Here is a 23,170-nt window from a genome sequence, read left to right as displayed (position 1 = left end):
TTTGAAAATGATTGCATTAAAATGAAGTATTATTTATCATTTAGGAGATCCTTGTAGTGTAGCAATGCAGTTTTTTTACATTTTATTTTAGCCCTGTAAAACAGATCGAAAATAAAAGAGCTGCTAACTTTGCTTGCATAGCAAAATCCAAGGAATGAAAAATAACAAAGCAATGCTATCGAGAGTCAAGCTTAGTGAAGATTTGTAGCCACAACAAAACAATCACTTAACTTCAGTTTAAATATCACACTCTTGACTACCATGGAATTTTATCAGAATTTATGGTAAGCCTGTTATAGGATTTATATTATGTCTTGTTCATGAATGAAAAGAAATTGCCGATAGTGTAGTGAAGTGTAAGATTAAGTCAAGCCCAAGCAATCGTTTAATTTTAATTTTAATAAAGAATCTGGACGTCTAGAGATCTGCCTAGAGATAAAAAAACCCAGAACTCTCTCTAAATTATACTTTCATATATTATTATTATTATTATTATTATTATCATCATCATCATCATCATCATCATCATTATTATTATTATTATTGAACGTATGTTATTACGATTGTTGTATTTTTGTGTGGTGTATCAGTTTATTTTTTGATTCCATTTACCTTTTTTTTTTCCACTTTCATGTATGTTGTCATCAAATTGTTGATTTATTGGCTAAAGCCTAAGATTGAATAAACTTTGAAACTTTGAAACTTTTTTTGTTGAAAAATATGATAATCATTTAAACATTAACCATTCATGTGCAGTCAACAAGCTCCATAAAGTCATAAAGAAGTCAATATCATCAGAGTCAGATAAAACAGTAATAAAACATCCTTATTTATACTTATACTTATACTAGATAGGGAGTTTAATAGAAATTCTAAATGTACCTCACACACTTGAAACCAATGTCATATTGAAGAGCTGGCCTGGCAACACAGATTACAAAACAGTTTGAATTTTGTTTCTATCTTGATTAGAAAAATGTAGTTACGGCAGTTCAAAGTCTGAAATTTCAGACCGATTTTTACCCCAAAATTACCATTGCAAAGTTGTGACCGAAATCGCGTGAAGTTAATAATAAATGGTTAAAACAGTCAATATGGAGTTCTTACCATATATTGTATACCAAAATGTTCGTCTTATCGAGGACAATGCATTTACAGTTAATAAAGAGGAAGATAAACATTTCAAATTAACACATTATTACATAGTATGATGCAAATGTTACATAATCAAAAACTCGGCTAGACGTAAGAAACAATTTGCTATATCACTTTTGGATTTATCCCCAATATCTCACTGAAACAATTGCAAATAATTCCCCTCTTTGAATTAATACATAGAGAATAAAAAGGGTTTGAGAGTATTTAAATGAAAAGATATAAACATGTTGTGTAATGACATAATGAGTTTATTTTTACCTATGGCAATTTAATTGCAAATAAATAAAATGGTAGATTGAAAAAGTTCAAATAAATTTAAACAGATTCCCTATTATAATTAGAAGGAAAGTTCTGGCTTTTAATACTTTAAAAAATTCTGCTGAACCACTTTGGGTTTATTGCTATTACATCATTTGAACTGACAATTAATATAATTTTATCCGCCCCCCCCCCCCTTCTCTCTCAATGTATGGGGGTGTCAAAATGTATAACTAAAAGAACTTCTTACCATAATAATTATTAAGGCTAAGGCCTTTAGAATATGGATACAAATGATAAACATATGGAAAAGAAACTTGATGACTTGATGGCAAAGTAAAATAAATTCAATTAAAGCAATTGGTATTTATAAAATATCGATATTATTAATATCGGATTTCACAAAGAGAAGAAATATACGAACTTTTAAAACAAAAACTATAAAATACCCATAAATAAAGTTGGAAAGTATGTATTCAAAATAAAAACATAGTAAATAATAGTACTGAAAATATTATGGACTGAAATTAAAATAATATATAACTAAATTTAAAATATCGATATGAATATCGATATCGCCCGGCAGCCATGATGAGAAGATAATGTAAACATGGCATTTCAGCGCAGAGTTAAAAGGTGTCTGCGCATCGATATAGAGCCCTGAAATTTGGCATGAATAAAGTTTAGATGTTATTCTAAACACAAGCGTTTAAATTTTAAAAACACACGCGGTAAATAAAAAAAATAAATGAATTTGAAAATTGCCAAATTTTAACTTCATAAAACTTCTGGAATTATTAATGGATTTTTCCTTAAGTGGCACCATTTAAAAGGAAATTGAAAGACGAAAATAATGATACCAAAATATCTGCGATATTCCTCTTTATAACGAAGTTATGCATCTTTAATTGAACCCCCCAAAACGCGAACGGCAATTTCCAGTCACAACTTTCCTATGGGCGAGTTGGGTCAAAATTTGACTGCCACTGCTGCTGCTCACTAAACTGCCTACTTATACATACTTATTCTTATAAAATAAAAATACATTGATTGCTATTTATAATTTATAGGCTATACAATGATGATAGATGAGATTAGGTACTTTGGTAAAACATTCAAATTGGATTGAAATCAATGAAACCTATATCATTATAAAGTGCTTTTCAACACGATTCTAATGAACCAAAATTGAGATAAGCAGAAGAAAAGTTATGAGTTTTAAATGCTGAAAAAAATGTTTTTCTTATTTGCCATTGTTATTTACTGACGGTCTTTGTGACCTGAAACTGTTGCATTTCCAGTAGTAACCACCATTTGCATTTCAAAACTGGCCTAAAATGACCGCTAAGATTTGAGTAAGGATTTTGCTGGAACGAATTTCAGCGATGTATTATACAGCTTTACTTTTACCCTGAACTTAATTTTATTAAAAAGTTAAGATGTTAAATCACATACCGTCACTGAAATTTTTATTTACAATTATACCCTGTTTTATCCACGCTCAAAAGATATACAAAATTGGCAATAAGGTAATTCCTCCTGAAGAAAATAAGACATAAATCATTAAAATCCATCCATAAACAAGAAAAATCTATGGTATTTTTCTGTGACCCATCACTCAAAAGTAAAAAAAAAATCGGGTTACAGCGTAGCCATCGTAAAGTTATAGCCTGACACTGATCGAAAAATGACGTCAAAATGCCAGTCTTTTGCCATAAAAGAAAACAAATTGTGAGTTGTATTCAATAGTTCAACCAATGAAATAACTTGTTTCCTTGAGCTCTACTAACGGCAACTCACTATACGCTACACACACCTAAAAAATGACGTCCAACTGCCAGTCCTAGAGAGTTCTAGTGTGTTAACAATGGCTACAGTCACAGCCACTAAGCCATTTATCAGGTCACTGATGGAGTGCCAAATGGGTGTTTACCAAAGTACCTAATACTTATCCGTAGGGAATGATTCTACAAATTCAAATGCAACAAAGAGACAAGATTGAAAGGTGACGACAACTTAGATAATCTGATACTGATACAATTCGGATTTATGACTAGACAATTCACGAGAAAAGCACATCCAAGCACACGAAAACATAACACCATGACAACCCAGGAACAGCTCACAAAAACCTCGATCAAGACAATAAACACTTATACACGACACAGGACTGCATATCATTCTCTACATCCTACAGCTATTCAGACTCAAACTCCAATGTACATGTGCAAACAGAGGAGGGGGGGGGGGGGGGTCAATGGGCAGATGGTAGGACTTATAAAAATTAAAAAGGTTTGTTTTGTTTGTTTTTAAGAGTTTTATTGTGCTTGCAACACGTTTAGGTCATTTCAGTGCTAGTAAAAAGGAAGAAAATGGGATAGTAATAAGTTCTAGAATTACAATTAAAGTTAAAGCACCCAAGAAAAGTAAGACAAAGAGGAATTGGTTCAAATTGGGAACAGAAGTAGATTCCAAGAGCACACTATCAGTGTAAAGTTTGAGATCACCCAACTATCCTATCCTGGCACAAGCAAAGTCCCCTCTTACTAAGAGGAAAACACTCAAATGTTTACAAATCATATTTCTTTTTTTATTAAAATCGTTTTTAGGATAAAGCTGGATAATTTGTTGAACTTGAAGTTGACTGGAATCTACACTAACTAGCCACTTTAAGCTCCAAGATTTCCAAATGGGTACTGGAGTGCCATTGTTAAATGAGTACAAACAAGTCTTTTTGTTCAAGCGGATTCCACAGACTGTCCTTGGAGGACTTAAACTCAGACTTGGTTATGATGCTCCTGCTTATGTTTACATTATTCAAGTAAGATATTTTCACAAATAATTTTTAATCACTTTATCTGATCGTTTCTTACATGATTCTTACATTTTATTTTTAAAATTGCTTTGTTGTCGGGATAAAGTTGATTCAAAAACATAATAATTGCAATGGGTTAAATATGATGGAAAACACTTCCTGTAGCAAATAATAATGGAAAGGAAAATGTAATTTTAATGATTTTTTAACTTTGCCGATTGAAATCAATTGTGGTCGGGTTGCAGATATTCATACTTCCTCTCTATTATTGGTTTATTCACACTAAATCAATTTTATTTTATTTTCTGGGGTTTTTTGGGGGTTTTTTTCATCTTTATTTTTATACAAATCAGTATTGTCAGTAGAGGGTCAATAATTCAGTTCAAGTGTTTTATTTATTATTATTTTTTTTTTTTCTGTTCATTTTTATCATTTTTGTGTCACATGTCTGATTTATGTCATGCTGTCTTACTTTCAGATAATTTTATGGCTTGTTCCCTGGCTTCTTGGTAATGTCTTTACTCTTGTTTTGGAGTTGGCTTACAACGATGACAAGGTGGAAGAATTCCTATTGTTATACAGCTGTCTGTATGGGGCATGCATTATCATTTTTGTGGTGGTTATTCAAACAATCACCACAGTTGTCCAAATGAAAGAAAAAGAGAATCTTCATGCCGGGGCCATTCAGAAAAAGAAGAACATTTTAGCTGAAGAAGATGAAGTAGAATTTGAGTCTTGCTGTGGTGCTGAGACCCTTGGGTTTGTTATCCCACCAAAGAGGTTTAAGATTGATATAATACTACATGGGCTTCTTTCAGGTGAGCTTTTCCATACCAAAAATAATGGAGTGATCAATGAAATAATAAATCATTGAAGGAAGGAAATAATTTTGTTGTTGATAGAACGGCTTGCAAAGAAGTAAAGTAGTTATAATGGTTTTGGAATTCTTTATTCTTTGATTTTGAATATTTTCCATAGATTGAGCAACCAGTGGAAAAGTATAAAGGGGAGAAAGATTTATCTATGTAAATAAAAAATCAAATCTTTTAGGCAATGGCTTAATTGTGTTGCTTTTTAAAAAAATTGAATTTTACCCCTGTTTCAGCCATGGGTTATTAAGTTGTATGAGTTTAAAATGAATTTAACAATTTAACAAACCAGCCCACTATCTGAAGAGATGTGATGGCTGGTTTTCAAACATGAGGGCAAAAATTCATTCAAGTCAAAGGTGGACATGTAGAACATCTTTAAAATCAATAATAAAGGTGCCCTTGAGACTTCACACACTCAAACCCACAATTGCTATCGCTATTGTCCCAAATATCCATTGATATGTATTCAGTAGTTTCTGCACAAAAGCATATTCTTTCAGTTAGCTCCAAAATTACCCATATGGTAAATAACCTCTGTAGAGCAACTCTGCCCTAACCAACAAAAGGACAGTATCTCTCAAAAAATCATAAAATCACTTTTTTTACTAAATCGAATCTCTGGGACATACGGAAGCTTACAAAGTTGTCAGAATGATCATAACTCAAATATTTTTGAAATTAGAGGCAATTAAAAATTTGCTTGAAACAGTATCCTATTTCAACCCCATCGTTAACAAACAAGAGGACAGTATCTCTGATGGCCGTATTCCGCCCCGTAAATATTGACGGTGTCCGTGAGCATGCGGTGGCGTCAACGAGTGGCGTGACGAAGATGCCGCCGTATGGCGAGCAATACCATGCGAAACTGTTGGTGACGATTTGATTGGTTGACGCATAAGTCGCCAACGCCAATGACGTCATTCGTAACATGACATAATAGAAGAGCACTGTAACTTTCTATCGCGTTGTTGTTTTCATGAGAGAGAGAGAGAGAGAGAGAGAGAGAGAGAGAGAGAGAGAGAGAGAGAGAGAGAGAGAGAGAGAGACTGGAATACAGAGAGAGAAACACAGAGAGAGAGAGAGAAACACACACAACACACACCACACACACGAGAGAGAGAGAGAGAGAGAGTCAGTAACAAACAGAGAGAGAGAGATGGATGCAGAGAGATATATTTTTAAAAATAAATAAATAAATAAGAGAGAGAGAGAGGGAGCGAGAGAGAGAGAGAGCGTTTTAACGTGAATTCATTGGGAATGGGAGGGAGGGTAGGGTCTTTTGAGACAATAAACAATGTGAGTGAACCATTGTCTACTATATAAGAGGTCACTGGAGTGAACCCAAAGAAAAAGGGGAGGAGAGTTTAATAGATGACAATTGACCACAAGGGGTTGTGATAACGAGTGGCAGGTCCTAAATAACTCGATGTTGCAGCTCAAACAAGAAGATTCAATTATATGATTTCATGTAAGTCATTACAAATTCAGCCCAACCCGCTCCTCTTCAAGCTGTCATCTGACTCAAAATGGAAACAATGTAACACATGATTTGACCAGTCCCATTTTTAAAATTGCAATCTCATTGGTCAATATGTTTCCCATCATTGATTGACTTTGACTTCTTTTGAAACGAAGGGCTTTCTAATACTATCCCTACCTATTCTTTGCTCCACCCCCTCCCTCCCTTTCCCCGTTTGTTTATCTACCTGTCTCGCTCGCTCTCTTTGTCTCCGTCGTGTTTCTTTCACACATACAACCACACACATAAACACACACACACAGACACGCACACACATATTTATATCTTTATTCTATTTAGCTCCCGCCCTCTACAATGCACGCGCTCTCTCTCTCTCTCTCTCTCTCTCTCTCTCTCTCTCTCTCTCTCTCTCTCTCTCTCTCTATCTCTCTCTCTCTCTCTTCTCTCTCTTTCTTTCTTTCTTCCCCCTCCCCACCCCCGTTCGGGGCGGAGGGTCACATAATAATAATAATAATAAATAAATTACCGTGTAAAATGTCAAAAATTAACTCCCTTAGTCTAACCGCATACTCTATATAGAATCGAACGAATGACCTTCACATCCGACAGCAGTAGTGACATACCACAACGCGTATGTTTGACCCAGCGACATCTAAGTTTGACCTCTCCGTTGGATGTTAAAAGTGGAAATTCCTGCTTTTAACAACTGTTTGGATTGCAGTTCTTATATCTTTGACTAAATTATGCGCCCGTGATTAAAGACTAAATTGCTGCAGACACTGAGTTCAAAATCAATCTAATCTATGACAAAAGTTGTAAATATTCACGTATTACTTTCCACCAGATCAACATATCAAGCTAGCTATTCAGTGGCTGATTGGTGGGCAGAGGGGCTTTATAAACAAGTAATAAAAAATGAGAAAAAAAAACAGAAAGCAAAACCATTACAAAACTTTATACAGCTGGCAATAAAAAACTGATCCCCTTGCTTGTTGGTCGGATGCGCAACCAAACGTCTAACTTAAGTATACTTATTTTTCATTCATTTCAACTAATTAGTGTGTGTGTGTGTGTGCGTTTGTGTGTGTATGGGTGTCGGTGTGACTGTCTGTCCTGGCGTTTTTTGTTTAGTTGTTTTTTGGGGTTTTTTTTGTGTTTTTCTTTTTCATCGTCTTCATATCTCTCATTTTCCACACATCCTTCTATTTTTTGTCCAAACTTTTGGGGAAGGTAGTACTGACACAATTATCTCATCTTAAGAACAACAGTTCAGTCAGCCTACAAACAGCAACACAGTACTGAAACGGCGCTTCTTAAAATTTTTTGTTATATAATGCGGATGCTAACAATATCAATTTATTATGCCTTTAAGATCTTTCAGATGCCTTTGACACAATTGACCATTACATTTTGTTAAGAAGACTAGAAAATAAGTTCGGCGTAAAAGGAATTGCCCTTAAATGGATTACACCATATTTACAGGATCGATGGCAGACTGTCGTGGTGAATGGTATTCAATCAGAACAAGTTTTACTAAACTTTGGAGTGTGTTCTTGGCTCTGTCCTTTTTTTTCTGTATAAGCACCCCCTTTCTCGTGTGATATCCAGATTCAATCTGAGTTATCATTTTAATGTTGGTGATACGCAAATTTATGATTCAGTACCCCTAAGTAATTTACAATTCTTAATACAACGAATTTCGAGTTGTTTTATGAGATTAAATCTTGAATGTACCATAACAAGTTAAAATTAAATGATAGTAAATGATAGTAAAACTGAGATTTTAATGTGTGGAAGGCAAATAATTCACCTATTACTCTCGGAAATAGCACAACAGAATTTTCAAATAAATCAAAAAACCTTAGCGTCATCATTGATAAACATATTTCCATAACAAGCTGCTACGTGAATAACACCATACAATCTATGTACATAGAAATAAATAAAATAAGCAAAATTCGTAATTTAATGTAGCAGAACTTTTAATTAATTCCCTTGTTTTATCTAAATTGTACTATTGTAACTCCCTGTGGGCGAAATTAGCTAAAGACAAAATATTTTTTTTTGTTCATCTTATTAGCTCATAATTTAGGCACCTTTTAAATTTAGTAAGAATGATGTCGCCTATTTCATTCAGTATAAATGTACCAACAGATTTCGTTCCATTTCATGCTTTTCGTTTCCTATGACAATGACGATATTGATTTTAAAACAAAAAGGTATGTGTGTTGTACGTGTTGGGGGCGGGGGAAGGGGGACATACCCTATTTTCCAGCTATTCTTAGGTTTAATTCACTATCACTCACTCACCCCAATATCGTTGTACAATGACAAAACCCTGATACACAATTAACGTCTAATTTACAAGATAGCCAAAATCATCAATAAGCGTAAATTAAAGCTATTATGCTTAATAAAAATAGACTCATCTTGAAAAAGGAGTCAGGGTCTAAAAGATTGAGGAATAGTCTAATGTAGTAATATTATATCGGAGGCACGCCTACAAACTTGACGGAGATAATTTATTCATTCCCCTCACGCCAGGTCAACCACACTTAGCCTTGCCTCTCACTCGTCCGTGATGGCGAGTGCTCGCCCTCGCTGACGTAAAACGTTTGTCGATCGAGTTATTCGTATTTTGCTATATTCTTAACTGAGATACTGTTCTTTTGGTGATTACGGACGAGGCATTTTGGTTGCGGTTGACCAGGGTGAACAGTATGTGAGACGGTCGTATAAGATACTGTCCTTTTGTTGGTTACAGGTAGAGTTATTTGCTTGGCTTTAACCAAGAAAGAACAGTATCTCAAAATATTACGCAACATATTACGTCAGAAAAACGCAATTTATCATTAGCTATCATTTAATGTTAGAAGACTTCCACTATGTAATAAAATTAAAGAGTTATGAATGAAAAAACTAAATGTGTCGATTGCGGCAAAACTGGTTGGATCTGGGTCAGCCCAGATACTGTCCTTTTGTTGGTTAGGGCAGAACTTAAGAAGTTAAACACTTCAAATAAGCATATATGTTCATGATCTACAGGTTTGGTCTGTGGAGTTGGATTTTGGTATCTACTTCCGCATTCCTTAAATCAACTGTTCGATTACAACTATGGGGCAACAGCCGCCATCTATATCATTGGTTGGATCACTGTTAGTATTGCTCAATTCTCACTGACTTCAGCAGCCCCACCAGAGCCTGCCATTTATCGAACAATGGATGTATATGAACTCTTGCCCCTGACAAGGCCATTTTACACCTTCATGTGTTACAGTATTCATGTTATATATTGGTAAGTCAATGCCACTAAGAGTTAATTATAGCTCTGGTGGAAAGTACTTTTTGATTCACCATCTTTTTATTTATATGGTATCCACATGCAATAGTTTTGACTGTCTGTTTTACTCTTAAGAGATTGCTTTGAATCTTAAGTTTCTGAACATTGTAAAGAATACGTCCCCTTTCCTGTACCACAGTGACCCAAAATTGTTTGAAAAACAATGTCATTAGCTTCTAAAGAAAATGATAACATTTGTTTGAGAAGACCCTTACAATATTTTCATTTATACCCAAACTACATAAATTTTTGAGTTTTACGTTTATTTTCCCCTCTTTCTTCAACAGGTACCATGATGAATTCAAGGCAGCCAACCAAGCCATTCACATTATTTTCATTCTTTTACCCTTGTTATGGTTTAGTGGCTTATTGCCACCTGTTGAGATGGTGTTCTTATGGGTTCTTGAACAGTACCATGTATTCTTTCTTGGTGGATCACCAACTGCTTCCAATCTAAGGTAGTTACCCTTTAAAAAAAAAAAAGATGTTCTCATGGTTTATTATGGGAGCCACAACGGGCAGTTTGTAGATCACTGAATCCATTTGTAGAGAGACTTGGGTTTAAATCTGGGTACAGTCTGAGTTTTATTTTCCTCCATCTGTCTGTCCACCAGGTCTTCATTGGCTAGCTGAGACTTAGGATATGAGAATAATTTTAAGGAATTTAGTTTGGATGAGTTATTAGGGCCATGCTATGTCTTAAGATCATTAATTGTGAAAGAATGTCTTCCACAATACCTCAGGTCAAATGTATATCAATGTCATAAATGCAAATTAGAAAAAGTAGTGATTCTAAAATTGTTCCTTGACGTAACGATGGTGGTAACAGTAATTCATACAACTCTGTTCCATTTATAATTACTGTTTGGGTCTTATTAGAAAGTAATGAATTAATTCAACTTATAGTTTGTCCTGAAATTCCACACATTTTAAGTTGTCTTTTAAAAAAAAATCTTGTGTGATCTACTTTGTCAAAAGCTTTAGAAAAATCTGAATGTATTGAATCATTTTGGCCTTTGGTTTTTAAACAAATGCTGAAGTCGTAATGGTTGTTATGAACTGCTATTTACATCTTCATTTTTGCCTAAATCCATGCTGGTAATTTATTTTTACTGAGTCCTGTCATAATAAACACTGTTTATTTTCATTTGGAGCTGCACAATTTCTCATAAAGTTAGATTTATAGGAGGTACAGATTCGCTTATTTTACAGCCTATTTGAATTTTAATTTTTAAAAGCTCTTTTCAAGACATTTCAAAACCTCTTGCAAAAGGTTAAGTAATGAGATCATTTTATCGATTTAACTGGTTTGCAGGTTTGCTGGCCTTTTAAAATAATCCTTAAAAATGCATTTATTATCATTACTTTTTAATTTTAATTCATTCCTCTCTCTGATTCAATCTTAGGTAAATGTAACTTTTATGCTGATTGTTAAACAACTATTTATAATAATTTAATCCCTTTTTTTTTTCAGACTTTTGATTCAAGTAATTTTTTCTACTGGTGTATTCTTTGGCTGCTTCTATATGCCTTCCTCATTTATTGCTGTTGTCCTGGCAGCTGTTACTGGATATATTTTAAGCACTGACTTAGGAGCTCTAGCTTCTGAAGTAAGATACAATTTGAATGAACTGTATTTTAGAATTAAAATAAATTAAATATAATGAAACAAACAAGAACACATTCTTACTGATTCAGAACCAACTGAGGAACCTTTTTCATACAAAAGTCATTGTGATTTGACCTGCCATACACATTTCTATGGTAGCCCTTTACAGACATACCACCCATGGGCCTGGAGTTTATCCCAAATTTTACAACATTGCTACCCTTTGGATAGGATTCCAGTCTAATGCAATGTACCTCCATTGGATTTTATAGACACTCATGTCTTATGTGCAAATTTGTGGTCTGATGCTTGCCTTTGTTTGAAGGGTCAGGAATTTTTTTTAAAAACCTTAACTAGACCTGGGACAATATCAACCCCATTGTTTATAAGCTAAATGCTCAAATATGCTTAACTTTGTAAATATTAGGAATTCATACTCTCCATCAATAAAATTGTAACTAATTTAATTGTTAATCTCCTCTGGGTGCAATGGTAGGTTAGTCGTAATTGTTTTCATTACCTGCATCATATCACATCTGGTGGTATCATCCTTGTAGTCTAAATCTTCAACAATGTATGGAAAAAATACCATGTTTCTTGTTCAGCCTCTCAACATCTTATTCAAATAACAGCCTATTATATGCTTTTTTCACATTGCCCTTGTCATTATTTTTTTTTAAATCTTCATTTTTTCTGTAGATAATCTCCATTTGTGACAGGAGTAATAAAAATCGTGTTAGCTCAGCCCTGTCATTGCCTGCCTCCTCTGAAGATTCAAGAGTTGTTGGATTCCTGTGGTCCTGGTCGTGGTCTACCGTTCTGTATCATTGTTTTGTTGTCATTGTTGCTGGAGGTACTGCAGCAGCTGTCAACTACCACTCTGCCGACATTCAGGAGGACATTGTCAAGTATCTAGGTTATGCCATCATTGGATTGTTTGTCCTGGAAAAAGTGCTCAGAGATTTTCAGACAGTTTTCGTTGCCTTTGGAATGTACCGGAATCCTTTTTATCCAAAGATTCTGGAAGTTAGCTCACAGTTAAAAAAGAGGAGGGATTGTCGATTTGCTGTCACAGGAATGCTACGACGAATCCTGGTTGATTGGGTATGTCCCTTAGTCATGACTGCATACCTGTCTTTACGTGTCAGCAAGGAAGATGTCACATATCAACGACTTGCAGAAGGGATGACAGACATACAAGCGGTTTTCTTTGTATTTGGAGTTGTCAGAAGTTTTAGAAGTGTAAGTATGTAAACTTATCAACAGTAATAAATGTTTATTTTTATCAGTCATACAAACTTTTCCAAAGTAGAACCATTACAGTTTTTGACAGAAGTATTAATTTCACTTTGGTAAGCGGGAATTTATTTTGCTGGACAGATCACAGATTTGCATTCTTTTTTATTTTCTTTCCATAAATCACAATATATTTTTGAATTAAACTCTAGAAAAATGCAATAGTATTATTATTGTAAGTATTATTATTACCATTGTTGTATATTTTTTATCATTAATGGTATAATTGTACAGTCTACTCCAGATAATCTCAACAAATTATCAACCTCGAAAAATGGTAAATTCAAGAAATCAATCAAACAAAATTTTAGGATTAAATTTCATCATGGGTGAAATCATGTCATGTTGAAGAATCGAGAGTGGGTGAGGTTTAATGCTACAGTACAGGCCTGTAAATCTTCCGTCTATTGTCGGATTTCCGACAGTACGATTTTGCTCTTAAGTGCTAATATTTTAAAAAAAAAAAAAAATAATAAAAATAAAATTCGTAACGTCAAAGAACAGAAGCAATAAAAGGGAAAATAAAAGACTATTATTTCGTTCCTCGAAAAAAAATAGATTTTATTCCTTCAAATGCCGACTTAAAAAAATGTTTTTAAAAATTTTCATTTGTCGCATCAAAGACAAAACAAAACTTGCCGTCTATCTGTCAACTATAATATTATCATGCCACCTACATGCTCCGCTAGACGTGGATGTATTCACTGCCTGGCTACTGTGCCACAGCCAGCGAGAGTGGGTCACGAAGTTCTTCTTCTTCTTCTTCTTCTTCTTCTTCTTCTTCTTCTTCTTCTTCTTCTTCTTCTTCTTCTTCTTCTTCTTCTTCTTCTTCTTCTTCTTCTTCTTCTTCTTCTTCTTCTACTACTACGTCTTCTTCTATCAGAATTAATCCAAATAAACAAAAGAATCAACGTAAACATTTAACACAAACAGGAGCGAAGATACACAGCTTCCTGTGTCAAGCACGAGATACACATCATTCAAAAGGAGGGGAATTATTCTCTTCCTTTCATTTTACTAACTCAGACATGGGCCCTCAAATAATTGGCTGGGTGGGGTTCCTTACCTCCCATAGTGGGCAGGGAGGTACTTACTGTGTCTTCTACCCACCTATATCTGTTTTCCAACATGCTTTCTATCTTTGTCTTGGAATGGGATTACTTGGTTTTGTCTAGGCCCTGGCCGGAAACCTTGGCTGGGAGGGAAACAGTCAAATGTATAGTTTTGGGAGATGATATATTTTTTCTTGTAAATCATCTCTCTGCTATGCACTGCATTATGTTTCTTTATATTATGTATGATTTGTAAATCATTTGAGTGTATTCCTCTTAGCCGGGACTTGTGCTTGTGTCTGGATGAGACTTTTAGTGATTTCAAACTAAGTACTTTGATAGTGTGCTTTTGGAATCTACACCTGTTTCTTATTTGAACCAATTCCCCTTTGTCTTCCATTATCTTGGATGCTTTATTGTAATTCTATAACTTTTTACTATCCCATTTTCTTCCTGTTTACTGGCGCTGATATGACCGTAATGTGTTGCAAGCGCCGTAAAACCCTTAAAAACAAAACAAAAAACATCAAATAATTGGGATTTTTTTTTTTGGTACCATAAAATAAGGACCTCGTTATAAATAAGTAGGGGAAAGTGACATGGTTTGACTAGTCAATTGACGTGTCATATCTGTGTTGTGTCCATATTTTTGTCCTGTTGTGTCTATTTTCGCGTGTTCAAAAAGTTCCGACAATTTTTTCACCAACCATTTACAGGCCTGACAGTAGTTTCACACCACTCTATTAAAGACGAAAGAGGCCGGCGTTGCAGTGTGGGTTTATGCAGTCATATGTGACCTCGTTCAAGAAGATTCTTTAACCGATTTGCTTTGATTTTTGGAAATTATTGAGTAACGCATATATAAACTTCAGCAAGCCTCCGCAAGAAAACAGACGGCCCTTGATGCCTTCTTAAGGAAATGAGTGATGTCAAACACAAGGGAAAATGAATTTACAACCATAAAAAGAAAACACACAGACAGACAAAATTAAAAATAAAACAAATCAAACCAAAACAAACAGAACAACACATTTTTAATGAGGCTATGTAGGTCCCAAGACTTTGTAAACTCAGAGGAAAATGTTGCAATAGTGGACAGGAAACTCAACTTCAGTTAATCGCAACATTTTCGCTGATCCCAAGGTGTTGCGATTATCTGGAGTGGAATGTATTTTTTACCACAATTATTATTATTACCATCTTGTTTTGTTGGTTTCATTTACCATTTTTTTTCTCTTTCATGTATGTTGCCATCACATTTTTTTTTGGTTTATTGGCGAAAGCTAATAGTAAATAAACTTTAAACTTGATCATGTCACACATAATTTAAGTAGTATTTTAAAATTTGATTTTACACCTGATACCACTGTCCACTAAGGCATAATCTTTATATTATAGCACATGAGGTTGAATTATCAGAGACAAATATACTAATCAATCTCCCTTTTTAATTATATATTCACTTTTTTTCTTCTTGTGTCAGGTTTGGCAAAGCACAACTCATGCTCTCCTTGAGATATCTGTCATCCACATTGTCGTCACTGAACTGTCCACTAACTCTGTCGTAAAAGATCTCCAGGCTCCCACACTTCTCCTCATCGCTGGCATTGTCAGAGACCGCCTTTCCCAATTTGTCAACAAAGTTTACTTTGTTGTTTCCATTACTATCTCATCTTGGATGGATAAAAAACAGCGCCGAAGCTCCATGACTCCCATGATCATTCTCAACATTCTATTTTTCCCCATATTGCTCTCCATCCTACTACTAGCTTCTTTACTTTCTGCACCTCTTTTACCACTATTCACCCTCCCCCTATTCTTCATTGGCTATCCTCGTCACAACCGGTTTTGGCCAGAGCCGGTTGGTCAGTCTGCCAGTACTTGTGGGGACTCCGTGTATTACAAGCAGTTGTCCAGTGAGCTGGCTAAAGGGTTCAAATTTGCCTTTGCTACTGGGAGTTTAGGTAGGGACTTAATGTAATTATAATTATTCTCACTTGTATTCAATTTTAATCTGTTCCTTTGTCATATAACATGTGTGCAACTAAAATACCCGTCATATGTCAATTATAACCATGAAACTTGTACCGAATCTTGGGAGGGCCTGTGTTGACTAAATTCTGATAACTTTCCTGCAAATCAGGATTTCTAAACCTACATTGCAAGTAAATTGGTAAAGTTATTTTTATTTTATTTACCAGTGGGTCTGTTTCCCTTCAGAACCACACTACTTCTAAATTAAAGCATTTTAAGGTATTTAATGACCTGAAATCTATTGTTAGTTTCATATAGATTTATTTTCTTGAAGCTTGGAATTATTTTACAAAGAAAATATACATTTTATGTTTAGTTGTGTTCACCTTTGCATGAATCTTTTAAAGTTAATGCCGACAGTTTATCATGTTCTGTGTCAAATCTTGAACATTGAAACAAATTATCCCACGATTTCTATTTGGAATTGCCTTGTTATAGAAATTCAAGAAGAGTTTGTAAGGAGTCCACCAAGCTCTCAAACCCAATTTAGTAGAAATATAATACCTTTCCAGTGCTCAGATCTGAATGAATTGTATCCTGTTTCCTATGTTGTCAAACAATATTGTCATTGTAAGCATGTAAGAAAATCTGCATTTGACATGCATTGTTTTTCACTTACATTTGTTCACCTCAAAAAATAACAATTGTATACAAGACCTTTGAGTTTGTTTCAAAAGTATAGACAAGATGACCAAACTATATATAAGAGCGATATTTCTATTTATCAATGCTCTTATTAACATTGTATTGATAATTGTGTAACCACAAAATTATGAAACAGTTCCTGTTTAAAAGTTCATCTTTGTAATCATTATCACCATCATTAACATTATCTTAGTAGTCTATATCATCATCACCATAATCATTAACAACATATTTTGTCTGCTCTATTAACCTAGTTTTATTAATTATTTTTCTTACAGGTGAACCAGAGGCGGGAAATCATTATTTGGTTCGTTTTCAAGATCGTCTTGTATGGTGTTTGATTCTTGAACGTGGTGCTGGTTACTGCACACTCAGCATCAAGGGCCTTGAACTCCAAGAGACTTCCTGTCACACTGCGGAGGCAGCAAGAATTGATGAACAGTTTGAAGAAGCCTTTGAGGCAAAGAAAACGAGTTGCTGCACTCTCAATTCATACCCTCTACACTGTTTGACTCCACTCGATACAATCACTGTTAAAACATATTCTGATGCGAAAAATGTTTTGACTGGTGTTATAGATTCTCCAGATAGTGCTGATATCACATTAGCTTTCTTTACTAAAACATTAGTATGGGTTTTACTGCATCATATAAACAAATTAAAAAAGAAGGAAGAGCAAAAGAAAATATCGAAGGAGAAGGAAATTGCTGAAATGGAGAGGGAGAATAGTTTACAGTCTCGCAATGAGGAGAATATGAAGAAAGTGAAAGATTTTGGAAATGGAGGAGGTGGAGGAAATAGACGCAAGGATAAAGTAAGTGGCTTTAATCCTTTATCTACGGCTAAAGAATTGGGTCACAATATACCAAAGAAGAACTCTCACCAGTCAGCTGACTACTCGACTAATTCTGGTGCAGGGGTAGGAGGAGGTGACAGTTTTCCTTTGCCCCCAATCAACACAAATCGTACAAATCTAGTTTACACTTCAAGACCATCGTCAAGAGAGTCCAACTCAAATTCATCAAGAAAGGGATCTGTTTCTTCCTCACTTCATAGTTTCACAGACAGTATATGGTCTGATGATTTTAACCCTGACAAAAACAAGAAAAAACCTGGAAGTGGTGCAGGTAGTAAATCTCAACCTGCCAAAGTATCTACAGTTGTTTCAATTACAAATCCATCTTTGTCATCAAATCGACCCCAATCCCCACCCTCTGTGTTAACTTGTTTGCCACCACTGGCAGATGGTGGGAATAGTAAAACAACGAATGTCACCACCTATGGTAAATCATTCTCCAAATCAGACAAAGATAAAGATGATATGGATGACTTTTTAAACAATCTTGAATTAGGGATGCCAGCCGTAGACGTGAATGCATCGCATGGAATTCCAAGTGTAAGGTTTGATGAAAGATGTGGGACAGTAAATTATGTAGGTTCAAAACGCTCTGGTGGTGACTTTCTTAGTCATGGGAGTGCTTCCAATCCAAAGCCAACAAGGAGATTGATGGCTCTAGGTGGAAATCACATTTATAAACCTGTGATGAATTTGGCCAGTTCTCCTGATTTTACATCACCATTTTCTTCTAAATTAAGGTAAAAGAAAAATTTGTTTCTCTTTTAAATGTTTTTTTTTTTTTTTGTTTGTTTGTAAAATCCTGTGACTGACGCATAAAATGTTATAAAAATGATGGGATGAAATAGAAGCATATAGAATTGGGTTTGTTTAAGATGATGATCTTATCTACATCCTGTGAACACTTTTCATACATTAATGTGTTATTTAAAAACTATGTAGGAATATTAGTCAGATTGCTGGTAAAATAAAGTTGTGTAAGGTTGCAATAGCCATATCATGTTCCTTCTTAACCATAATAGCTATATGGAGTAATTATTAAAAAGTAACAAAAACTAGATTGGCTTTCAGATAAATTATAAGTTAATCCAAGTTAAGGTTATCTTTAATGCTTTCTTCCTGCTTGTGTCTTATTTTAATATAGTTGATTAGTTCACCCTTTTTTTCATTTTGAAACAAACAAAAAAAAGAAATAGCTCTCTTGAAAACAATCTTTCACTCTCTCTTTGTCTTTTCCTAATGTGTATATATTTTCGCTCTGTCCCCAGTATACCTTCAAAGTGGAGAGAGCTGCCAATAGAATCATCTCAATTGACACGATACTTGAGCCTTTTCCCAACTTCCTGGTACAAGCATACTCTGTCTAAGCTAGATTGGGAGTGGATGGGTCACCCGACTGACAGAGTCATTGCAGACATTGGCTCAGATGATGCATTGACCACCTGCTACACACAGCTAGTTATGGCTTGCTACTCTGCCTTTGATACTCCAGGTAGAAAATCTATTGTTAATGTTGAAGTTAATTGATGAATTGTCACTCCTACTCCTCCTCCTCCAACATGAATTTAAATTGAATTAAGTACACAAATCCTGGCAATATGTCTAAGCCATCTCCATCTGCATCTCTTTGTGCTCACTGTATCTGAATTTTCTCTCAGGGTTTCATTTCTATTTTCGTTGGGCCAAAGTATTCCTAAAATAGTTCGGAGGCATTTGTTTTGAAATGGTTCCAATTTATCATGTAATTTGGATGTCACTTTCCAACATTCACTGTCATACAAGTTAACTGAAAGGACATTACTCTTGAACAGTTTCAATTTAGTTTTGGTCTGCAGATTTTTGGATAATAGTGCACATGATCCTTGACTTATTTGGGCCGCATTCAGGATCACCTGTGTCAATAGAGTTAAAAACTCACACAAAGGCATTCTTTGTGCTGTGTTCCACATTATATGTTGACTGGAAAGGCTAATGCATTCCATTAATTCTGAGATGGTTCAACACTAGTTAGAGAATGACTTTCTCATGCAATTATTTTATTTATTTGTATAAAAGAAATGTTAAAAAATGATAAATCATTTATTCTTTCATCGTAGGTCGTTCAAGTGGGGCCAACTTCTTGTACAAATGTTACAATGGAGAAGTCCAATGGAATGCCATGATGGATTGGTTGTCTGAGGACAAAGAGTTGTTATCCTTGCTTTTGAAAGCTTTCCGGTATGTTTAATAGAATATTATTATGTGCTGTTTGCTGTTTTTGTGTTTAATTAGAGTTGATAATAATTGAAGTGTTGTATGATACTCGTCTTTGGACTGCAGGTCCTGGTTCAAGTCCTGCAAAGTTGAGTTCTTAGAATAGGCTCTTTACTCTCATTCTCTCTTCACTTTCAGGTGTAAAATGAGTATCTGGTCATTAACAGCTTGTCAGCAAAAAAACAAACATACAATATCACCCCTTACAGGCGTCATGGTTTTTACTTTAAAAATATAGAATCTCCTTTCTAAAAATTTATTCTTTGCAATCAAATATGAATAATGGTGAAACTTTTGTACAGAGAGAATCACTCTTTGCTATAGAAAATCTACCACAAAAAGCAATGTTAAACTGTATTCTTTTCAAAGGCAAAAGGTTTCCAAAATAATTGTCTTTTTGAAATCTTATTTCTCCACACATGATTACACCTCAGCGTCCTGAAAAAGTGAAATTTTGCTTGAAGTGTAAATGGTTTTTAGCGTGATGATGTGATATTTATTAACATTATTTATTGAGCATTTATATAGTTCTATCATAGCACTTTACAATTGGTCCCTAGCCAACAGCAATATTTAACATGTAGGTCGAGACATACCTGTTAGGCAATATCACAATTTTATCTGACATAGACAACGTTGTTAACGGCCAGGTACACATTTTACTCTATTAGCTGAGAGATGTGAATAAAAGGCCTTTTCCATGGACTCCACTATGGGCTGCTCAGAGTGGAACTCAAACCATGAACCTTCCAGTCTGAGGGCGAGTGTTATACCACAAGATCACATAGTTGCACAAATTAAATTAAATTTTAGATTTAAAAAGAGACAGGATAGTTTTTTAAAAATTTGTTCAGAAAACAAACATAGGTTGTAATAGTTGTAATGAGTTTGTGTTAATGCAACACTTAGTTTTATTTGCTATGTTTGTGCTGAATTTTTTTTCTCTCTGAACTGCTAGGTTTCTGGGGGGGGGGGGGGGAGGGTGGGTGTCCTTTTTTTTCTTCTTGCCATCCCATGCATCTTGCGAGTCGCAAAAAGGTCCATGACACATTCAGACTTCATTTCACTGCTGGGGGTATTTATATAGACTATCATATAGAGTAAAATTCAAAAGCCTGTTTTCCTTTTTTTTTTTTTTTTTTCAATCAATCAATCAATGCTGTTCTATGACAGACATTAGAGATGGTGTCTCATCAGCCCTCTTCAAGAAATGCCTCTTGCCCACCAGTTGTACCTATGATTGAGGATTTCTTCTCGTGTTATTCTTTGTCTTTCTTTTCTTTTTCCTTTTGTTTTTCCTGTTAGCACTGCATTCTTTAGATTTGTTTTTTCTGTATATCTTACCTTAACCTTAAATCTTTCAACACCAGGAGGCGCATAAGGCCTGGACATTTTCCTTCCAGTCCTTGACTACGGTCCTGGTCCTCTGCCAGGAGTGCCATTCATTTCTCTACTTTTCCTCTATCCAGTCCTTGACTACGGTCCTGGTCCTCTGCCAGGAGTGCCATTCATTTCTCTACTTTTCCACTATCCTACGCAATGTGGTTTTGGACCTTCCTTTCCCTCTCTTTTTCTCAGGAGTCCACCTCAATGCCACTGCAGAATCGTTTTTTCTTCTCAAGACATGCCCAATCCATTTCCACCTTTTCCTTCTCACCACCACACTCACTTTGCCTCTGCCAATTCCAAAATTCTCTCATCCCTCACATGCTGTTGCCATCTTATTCTCAATATTCATCTCAAGCATTTAATTTGGAGGGCATACAGTTCCCTTTCTTCTTCTTTATTATTAGTACCATGTCTCAAACATATCATCTGTCTTATTCTGATAATCGTGACAATGGTTGACTTTGCACTAATATAGGAAAGAGGAAGTACTCCACTTTAACTCACTCAACCCTAACACTGACTATATCTGTAGTTGACCCGGGCTTCTTTTACTTTATTTATTACATTTTTCTGAGACAAATTATAAGCGTAGTATCAAAGCTAATGATTTTAGTTTTACATGTTAGCGGTAGTTAAATAAAACTATCTATGTGCATGCTCATTTTAAAACATTTTTTCCAATTTTGAAAAGTAGCAATAATCTCTAGGATTGAGTGAGTTAAAGTCGTTAAATTTCAAATTTACTTAAATTTTTCACTCATTTTTTTTTATCTGCTCAATTTTCAAACTAAAGGTACAGCTTCAAATTGATGCTGGACCAGATGTTGTTGGGAGACATTGCAGATGATGAGGAATTGGAGGAATATTTAGTAAGCTATGATGATGATTGGTACATTGGTAAAGAATCTGATCCAGAATGGGGACGAGCTGTTTTATCCAGTCGACCAAACCTCTTCTCCTTAGGTCACAACCTTGGTCAAGTGAGTATTATCGTAATTTTATTTCGTTAATATATTTATTTATTTTCAATTAATTAATTCAAGTATTTCAACTTAATATAATTGAGTGGTAATCAAATGCATTGAGTCAGTTGACTGGAAACCAAGCTTAAATGTGGAATTATATTGTATCTATTGTTTGTATCTGTGGTTCAATTTAAGTTTTGTTTTGGTGATCATCAAAAAAATATTTCTATAATAATTTATACTTTCTTTTGGGAGAACTGGTAATGACCACACAATAATGAATCATCCCGTCGAAATTGAAAGTTTCAGATAAATGTATCAAGTTTTTTTTTTTATCTTGTTAATCAAAAGCATAAAACAGTTAAATATGAATAATTAGTATTTTACATTTAACTCTCTATCACTCTCAGAGTACATTTTTTTCCTAATCAGAAGCAGACAACAACAATGAAACAATCTGAAATTTTCTTCATGAGAAAAAAAATCATATTAATGGATTTTTTGAAGGGAAGAATTGTATTTGAAGATTACAAAAAAAAAAAAAAGCCCCATCAAAGCAGCAGGATTTAATTTTAATGATTGAGACATGGGTAGCAAACCGTCTATTTTAATCTTGCTTTTCTTGAAATTAGATCAGTTCTTAATAATTTCCTTCCAGAGCACCTATACAAGTCGTACACTGTCCATACAAGAACTACCAGTCTACATAGGCAGACTCAATGGAGAATGTGTGAGAGGTCAGTGGTCCAACCTGAACATGGAACTGTTGTATATGACAAATGATGATGAGGAGCGCTACTCCATCCAGGCTTTGCCAGCTATGCTTAGAAATTTGACTGTCCAAGCGGCAGACCCACCACTCGGATATCCCATTTATTCATCTCCCCCAATTTCCGTACCTACTACATAGTATATTTTAACAATAATAAAAGAAATGAATTTAATTTTGTCAATGAGGACGGTACAGGTTTATATCTTATGTTCTTGATGAATTTATTATATTTGGTTTTTGGTTAATCCTTTCATAATTTCTATCTTTATCCAGTGTAGAATCTCTTATATGTATAGAATCTCACTTTTATTCCCATTTTGATCTCTTCCCTTTGTAAACTTTATTAATATTGGAACTATAGAGTTAAAGCAGACAT

At 34.7% G+C, this 23,170-nt stretch overlaps 1 protein-coding gene across 1 annotated transcript; it reads left to right on the top strand.

The window, feature by feature from the left end:
- The first annotated feature begins 131 nt into the window (after positions 1-131).
- Positions 132-22,957, top strand: LOC144957171 (pecanex-like protein 4). The gene is made up of 13 exons (XM_078888202.1): positions 132-284; positions 4,026-4,237; positions 4,710-5,049; positions 9,629-9,878; positions 10,211-10,381; positions 11,398-11,533; positions 12,232-12,774; positions 15,364-15,844; positions 16,838-18,155; positions 18,684-18,907; positions 19,512-19,632; positions 21,851-22,037; positions 22,681-22,957. The coding sequence occupies exons 2-13, from the start codon at positions 4,106-4,108 to the stop codon at positions 22,930-22,932; spliced, it is 4,155 nt and encodes a 1,384-aa protein (XP_078744328.1). The 5' UTR covers positions 132-284; positions 4,026-4,105; the 3' UTR covers positions 22,933-22,957.
- The last annotated feature ends 213 nt before the right edge of the window (positions 22,958-23,170 follow it).

This window comes from Berghia stephanieae, chromosome 1 (assembly GCF_034508935.2).
Source record: "Berghia stephanieae isolate SIO BIC M18660-M18661 chromosome 1, UCSD_Bste_1.3, whole genome shotgun sequence".
Taxonomy (NCBI): Eukaryota; Metazoa; Mollusca; class Gastropoda; order Nudibranchia; family Aeolidiidae; genus Berghia; species Berghia stephanieae.
The sequence above is the reverse complement of the archived record's forward strand: the minus strand, read 5'-3'. Positions and strand labels throughout refer to the sequence as shown.

Bases quoted from the DNA above. Each gene is read 5' to 3' on its own strand.
- LOC144957171 (XM_078888202.1), top strand. From the start codon at position 4,106: ATGGGTACTGGAGTGCCATTGTTAAATGAGTACAAACAAGTCTTTTTG. The intron at 11,534-12,231 runs GTAAGATACAAT...TTTTTTCTGTAG, and splicing joins TAGGAGCTCTAGCTTCTGAA to ATAATCTCCATTTGTGACAG. The intron at 12,775-15,363 runs GTAAGTATGTAA...TTCTTGTGTCAG, and splicing joins TTGTCAGAAGTTTTAGAAGT to GTTTGGCAAAGCACAACTCA.